Source organism: Bufo gargarizans, chromosome 7 (assembly GCF_014858855.1).
Source record: "Bufo gargarizans isolate SCDJY-AF-19 chromosome 7, ASM1485885v1, whole genome shotgun sequence".
NCBI classification, from domain to species: Eukaryota; Metazoa; Chordata; class Amphibia; order Anura; family Bufonidae; genus Bufo; species Bufo gargarizans.
Genome location: NC_058086.1, coordinates 153499055 through 153506708, shown reverse-complemented (window position 1 = coordinate 153506708; position 7654 = coordinate 153499055). Strand labels below are relative to the sequence as shown.

Sequence of the window (7654 nt, the reverse complement as noted above, 5' to 3'; positions counted from 1 at the left end):
TATTAATAAAACCGATTATTATAGACCAAATTAAAGACACAGGGCAGTAATCCAATCAATGCTGCCATTTTCAGCATGTACACCCCCTCCCCCCTAACTGGTTACCGCCCCTCTGTACCCTTACTGCAGACTGCTAGCAATTATTCATAACTTCCAGTAGAAATAATAGAGGAATGGGACAACATAGAGACATAATAATAGATGCTCCAGAATTGTTAGCATGTGGGGAATGCATGAAGCCATTAAAACAGACATGTCAGGGGTGGTGATTAATTTTTATGTAAATTGTGGAGACTAATGTGGTGATGTTATTAGCTCAGTAAGTAAAATCCAGGTGACAGTGTCCCTTTAACACAAAAACGTTTTCTAGGCTGGCACTTTGTCTTACACATGCACTTAAACTGGTATATGAGGCATCAACTAAATAAAAATATTCAGATTTTATTGACAGATTGAAACATGTGAAACACAACCAATTACAATTAAGAATTAAGAAAATACTATGAAGAAACTGCTTCTGAAAGCCGAAATTGTATCATTTTAGGCTTTTATTTATTAAAGTTAGCACAGATTTACTTATTTAAGACCAGGTTCACATCAACATTCTGTTTCCCATTCTTCTGATCAGTCAGAAGAAATGAAAAATAAAAAAAACAATATCTAAAAAAAGGATCCTTTATTTTAAACCTCCATTGTGCTAATTTTGCATCCATTTAGTCCACGCAGGACTTTTTCTCCCGTCTAAAATAACAGATCTCTGACATAACTGACAAAATGGATTCAAAATAAACACAATGGATGCTCAAAATAAAGGATCCATTTTTTTTATATTTTTTTTTCTGATGACAGATCAGAACAGAAAACAAAATAGTAATGTGAAAATGGCCTTATGCAAGTTTTGGGCTGCAGTTTCATCATTTTCACACCGCCTAAGACAAGCTAGATATACTATGGAATTTCTAGGGAATGTATAAAGATTATTTTGCCTGTGGGTTTTAAGCATTTTATAGAATGACTGCATTTCACAAGTCATCTGCAATATTTTAACAATGAAATTGACATTTTAATATACAAATCTGGGTAGTTTTCCGTTTCATACTCTCACTTCTGGATTACTTTTCCTCCTTTGACAGCTGACAATGCAGACAGTAATACTTATAATGATACAGATGGCAATAACAGCTGCGCACACTATCAGCGTAATATGTGTTACGTTAAGTCCATCAGAGCTGTCATTAGAGGGGGGATCAACAGGTTTTGTTGATGTTGTGGTCAGTTTGGTAGTAGTGGATTCAGTTGTGGTCAGTTTGGTTGTAGTGGATTCAGGAGTGGTTAGTTTGGTTGTAGTGGATTCAGTTGTGGTCAGGTTGGTAGCAGTGGATTCAGGAGTGGTTAGTTTGGTTGTAGTGGATTCAGTTGTGGTCAGGTTGGTAGTAGTGGATTCAGTTGTAGGAGCTGGTGTTGGGGGGATGAGGAGAGCGGCCTGGGCTATGTTTGATACATCTGATCGTTGAGTGACTTTATCAACAGCAACTAAAGCAAAGAAAAGGACAGTGCCATTTTTTAGAACAACGTTTTCTGGCACAAATGAGAATGTTTCTCTGGATCCAGCGGGTAAAGGTGTAAGGGTGGCAATGTCAACCTGTGCTGATCCGTTAAAGTTGGTTCTGAGGTCACTGGGATTGGTGTTCATTCTTAGGTCATAACTTGAAACTGCAGAAAAGAGTGAGAAATGCATTTATTCTTGAATAATTGATTTTGTCTCTATCTATCTAAACACAGACTTTAGCACAAGGTTTCCGCCCTGTCACTATTCTTGCATCAGAAAATGCCCTGTCCATGTACTTCTTTTCCAAGTTTGTCGCCAACCACCACTCCAAGATGGAGACTGGCCTCTACCTGACACACGCATAGGCAGGGGATGGAAGGAATGCTACAAAGGCTTCCATAAGGAGGAGGGAGGGGGTGAAGGATAACATGGGGAAGATTTATTAAAACAGGTGTAAAGTAAAACTGGCTTAGTTGCCATAGCAACCAATCAGATTTTTTTCCTTTATATTATTATGGAAGAAATGGGAAAATATAGGTTTTTTTGCATTTTTTTATATTTGTAAACATTTTATTATTCTTTATTTACCAACTAAGACCAACCAATGGACTTTATACTATATACAGTTGCAAGAAAAAGTATGTGAACCCTTTGGGATGAAATGGATTTCTGCACAAATTGGTCATATCATAAAATGTGATCTGATCTTCATCTAAGTCACAACAATAGACAATCACAGTCTGCTTAAACTAATAACACACAAAGAATTAAATGTTACCATGTTTTTATTGAACACACCATGTAAACATTCACAGTGCAGGTGGAAAAAGTATGTGAACCCTTGGATGTAATAATTGGTTGAACCTCCTTTGGCAGCAATAACTTCAACCAAACGTTTCCTGTAGTTGCAGATCAGACGTGCACAACGGTCAGGAGTAATTCTTGACCTTTCCTCTTTACAGAACTGTTTCAGTTCAGCAATATTCTTGGGATGTCTGGTGTGAATTGCTTTCTTGAGGTCATGCCACAGCATCTCAATCGGGTAGAGGTCAGGACTCTGATTGGGCCACTCAAGAAGGCGTATTTTCTTCTGTTTAAGCCATTCTGTTGTTGATTTACTTCTATGCTTTGGGTCGTTGTCCTGTTGCAACACCCATGTTCTGTTGAGCTTCAGCTGGTGGACAGATGGCCTTAAGTTCTCCTGCAAAATGTCTTGATAAACTTGGGTATTCATTTTTCCTTCGATGATAGCAATCCGTCCAGGCCCTGACGCAGCAAGGCAGCCCCAAACCATGATGCCCCCACCACCATACTTCACAGTTGGGATGAGGTTTTGATGTTGGTGTGCTGTGCCTCTTTTTCTCCACACATAGTGGTGTGTGTTTCTTCCAAACAACCCAACTTTGGTTTCATCTGTCCACAGAATATTTTGCCAGTACTGCTGTGGAACATCCAGGTGCTCTTGTGCAAACTGTAAACGTGCAGCAATGTTTTTTTTGGAAAGCAGTGGCTTCCTCTGTGGTATCCTCCCATGAAATACATTATTTTGTGCGAGGCATCATTCACATCAGGCAGAACTGGTGTGTGTTTTTTATAGGGCAGGGCAGCTGTAACAAACACCTCCAATCTCATCTCATTGATTGGACTCCAGTTGACTGACACCTCACTCCAATTAGCTCTTGGAGATGTCATTAGTCTAGGGGTTCACATACTTTTTCCACCTGCACTGTGAATGTTACATGGTGTGTTAAAAAAAAACAGGTAACATTTAATTCTGTGTGTGTTATAGCAGACTGTGATTGTCTATTTCCTGTCTATTGTTGTGACTTAGATGAAGTTTTATGACCAATTTGTGTAGAAATCCATATCATTCCAAAGGGTTCACATACTTTTTCTTGCAACTGTAATTTCTTGTATGATACATTGTAATACTTCTGATTTACAATGTATGGTGCCTGGCTTCTGGCAGGGTGAAATAGCAGCGCTCGAATGAAAGACCTGGGGCTTTTACTAGGCTTCTGGCTGCTGTGATAATCTCTTGTCACAGGGGGACTGATGGGGTGACAAAGGATATCTTCTCCCTCTTTCTAATCTAATCTGTTAGAGGCTGAGGTCACTATTAACCACTACATCTAAGGGGTTAAACTGCTAGCTGTTATCTCCAATCCCAGCCGTTGCAGATGAGAACGTATCTCAGCTTGTCACGGTGGAGTGATCCAGCCAATAGACGATAGTAAGGCGCATAACCACAACCCGATGCAGGATACAACAAACTTTATTACGAGACAACGCGTTTCAGGGACTCGACAACCCCTTTATCAAGTCTACAAGGGACATAAATAGTAAAAAAATACAGTAGAAAATATATGTATATGTATGTATAAAAGTCGTATATAGAATTTGATATATAGAGATCTATAGACATATACTTGCATGAATAAATAAATACATAGGTAAAATAGGTAAAATATTGAGTGGACAATATAATAGTGTATACATAATTCATTATCCACATAACTAATGTATACGCAATTCAATATGACGAGACGTTTTATGTTGATAGGACTGACATACGTTAATACACATTGACAAAAAATGTTTGCGTATTTAAAAGTACCTGTGTCACCCCAGTTTAAGTGTAGCTGGGTGTATACCGCCTGGTTCCTTCTAAAAATGGCTCGTGTCGGTGCCTATGCGGTCATGTAAAACAGAGAGCGAAGGTTTTTAGAGAGTTGACTAGGGCAGAGTAACAGGTAAATATATACCTTTCCCTTTCCCTTCTCCTTCCCCCCCCCCCCCCCCTCTATATGTATGTAACTGTTTTGGAGAAGTGGACCTTTGAATATACGTAAGTGTGTCCATTTAAGGATAATTACCTTGTTTCAATTGTAGATAGAGTTTGTGTACCAGTTTGTTGGAGCGTTCTCGCTACAGTCATGCACGTGGCACATGTGGAAGGGACGCGCAGGCAGGAAAGTGTGCGTGCGCTAACACAGGGGTTGATATCGGGAGGGCGGTGGACCCCTGTGTTAGACTTTCCTGCCTGCGCGTCCCTTCCACATGTGCCACGTGCATGACTGTAGCGAGAACGCTCCAACAAACTGGTACACAAACTCTATCTACAATTGAAACAAGGTAATTATCCTTAAATGGACACACTTACGTATATTCAAAGGTCCACTTCTCCAAAACAGTTACATACATATAGGGGGGGGGGAGAAGGGAAAGGGAAAGGTATATATTTACCTGTTACTCTGCCCTAGTCAACTCTCTAAAAACCTTCACTCTCTGTTTTACATGACTGCATAGGCACCAACATGCGCCATTTTTAGAAGGAACCAGGCAGTATACACCCAGCTGCACTTAAACTGGGGTGACACAGGTACTTTTAAATACGCAAAAAAAAATTGTCAATGTGTATTAACGTATGTTAGTCCTATCAACATAAAACGTCTCGTCATATTGAATTACGTATACATTAGTTATGTGCATAATGAATTATGTATACACTATTATTATATATATTTACTGATGAATTTATGTTATTGATGTATTTACTCAATGAAGTATTTTAATTGTTACTTATTTATTTATCTATTTATGTACATAAGCATATACCTACAGATTTCTTTTTATATATACTTTCTTATACTCACTGATGTACTTGTTCAATCAATTATGTGTTCTATTTTACCTATGTATTTATTTATTCATGCAGGTATATGTCCATAGATCTCTATATATCAAATTTTATATATGACTTTTATACATACATATACATATATTTTCTACTATTTATTTTCTACTATATTTTTACTATTTATGTCCCTTGTAGACTTGATAAAGGGGTCATCGAGACCCCGAAACGCGTTGTCTCGTAATAAACTTTGCTGTATCCTGCATCGGGTTGTAGTTATGCGCCTTACGATCGTCTATTGGCTGGATCACTCCACCATGACAAGCTGAGATACGTTTTCCAATATTTACCCGAGTGGCGACCTGGCCTTCGCCCCAAGGGTTTCCTGACGCATCTGGCAGCACCAACCTGTTACCTACAAATCCCACAGCCTACCTTCAATACAGTTGCACCTGATTTCGGTGCAACCAAAAACTGGTGAGTTTATTATATCCACCCGTTTTTAAAGAAAGCTGTTGTATCTTGACCTATTTACCCTCAGAGCGCCTCTCTCACCCTGTGGCCGTAACCTTATTGCAGATGAGAGTCAGCTGAATAACACAGCTGTCACCCATCGTATATTGAATGGTTGGGTGGGTTCAGCTCCTATCCAGGGTCCACTCCATTCACATCCTTGCAAATTTCACATTACATATACGGAAAGGGATTAATAAATATATTACTCACCATTCCCCTGGTCCAGATCATCACCAGTGGCAGTCCAAGATAACACAATCATATCATTATCAACTTTTGCCTCTAAATCACTTATTCTATCAGGTTTATAGAGATCTTGCTGAGGAGGAGGACCACCTGAGGGCACATTAGATACCAAGAAAGATCCTCCTGAAGCTGTTCTGCTGAATTCTCCAACATTAAGGTCTTCATCTGCAATTTCAGGGCGTGGAGGGTTCATGACAACAGTGCCTACAAAGAGATTTCCAGTAACAGATTTTGATTATTTCAACTAATAAGGAAATTAAAGGACATTGAATAATTTGGATAAACAAATGTTTGTAGATTGTCCAATTTACATTGTCTGGGTAATGACTTGTGGACTCTGCCAAAAGATATTATTTGTGTTGCCTTTGATAGCACTGCAGGATGTCGGAGCATAAATTTTGCATTTCTTCTTGGCAAGAGAAGACTATATCTGAGCCTATGGATCCTGTCAGCTTCTCTCACTCAAATGCAGTCACAAAAAATCAATGGAACCCTAGTTCTAGCTTTCAATGGGGGCCTCATTGCCCAGACTAAATAAATTATAACTCCGGACATGTGTCATGTGACACATCAGATCTCTATAACTGGAGGTATATCTTCTTAAGGCCCCTTTCACACGAGCGAGAATTCCTCTCGGGTGCAATGTGTGATGTGAACGCATTGCACCCGCACTGAATCCGTGCCCATTCATTTTTAAATGGGGCTGTGTACAAGAGCGATGTTTTTCACGCATCACTTGTGCGTTGTGTGAAAATTGAAGCATGTTCTATTTTCTGCATTTTCACGCAACGCAGGCCCCATAGAATTGAATGGGGCTGCGTGAAAATCGCATAGCATCCGCAAGCAAGTGCGGATGCTATGCGATTTTCACGGATGGTTGCTAAGGAGATGATGTGGAGGTCCATTCACTTTATTATTTTCCATTATAACATGGTTAGAATGGAAAATAATAGCATGTCAATTGAGGGTAAAAAAATAATAAAAACATTACTCATCCACTTGATCGCGCAGCCGTTATTGTCAGAGCAGGTCCTGCTGAATGCGCCCGCAACACATCCGGACAAAATCCATGACACCCGTGTTAAAGGGGCCTAAGGGTTGCTTGGTGTGCACTGAAAATTCTCAAATTGCTGCAAAATAATTGTCCGAGTTAATTTCTATGTTAATAAATTGTCTCAAATCTCTCTTACCATTTATTATATATCCTGGAACATAGAGAGCGCGGTTCTTGGGGAGGACCAATCGACTTTTGCCCTTAGCATTGTTTTCAACTCGCACTTTTAAACCATATCTTCCATTTGCTGAGAATTGTGTAAAGTATTTTGAATATATTCCATCATTCTTCATAATATCAGGACCTAAAAAACAGCATTTTAAACAGATCAGGATAGGTCATCAATATCAAATTGGCGGGGGTCTGATTTCTGGCACCCCCATCGATCAGCTGTTTCAGGAGGAGGTGGCACTTATGTGAGCACTGCTTCCTCTTCAAGATTTTCTTCTGGGCCTATCCAACATTTCCTGACCAGCACCAGTTTCTGGTTCGGATCCAGAGAACTGCAGTTGCCCAGGCAGCTACTGTAACATCCAAAGATGATGTAATCGGCAGAAGGTTTAAAATCACTCCCTGGTCTTCAGGCTTCGCCTGATTCAATTTTGTGCTAGACTCTCTCTATTGGATTCAAAGTCTCTGACCTGTCTATTGC

At 39.6% G+C, this 7654-nt stretch overlaps 1 protein-coding gene across 1 annotated transcript in view; it reads right to left on the bottom strand.

The window, feature by feature from the left end:
• Nucleotides 1-444: 444 nt before the first annotated feature.
• The window catches only part of LOC122943630 (calcium-activated chloride channel regulator 4A-like), a 307666-nt gene continuing 300456 nt past the window's right edge, over nt 445-7654 (bottom strand). The window contains exons 13-16 of the mRNA XM_044301515.1: nt 7139-7306; nt 5913-6152; nt 1456-1713; nt 445-1242 (exon numbers count right to left, since the gene is read on the bottom strand). Coding sequence (XP_044157450.1) covers nt 1094-1242; nt 1456-1713; nt 5913-6152; nt 7139-7306 — 815 coding nt within the window. The 3' untranslated portion in view covers nt 445-1093. The remainder of the gene's footprint in view (nt 1243-1455; nt 1714-5912; nt 6153-7138; nt 7307-7654) is intronic.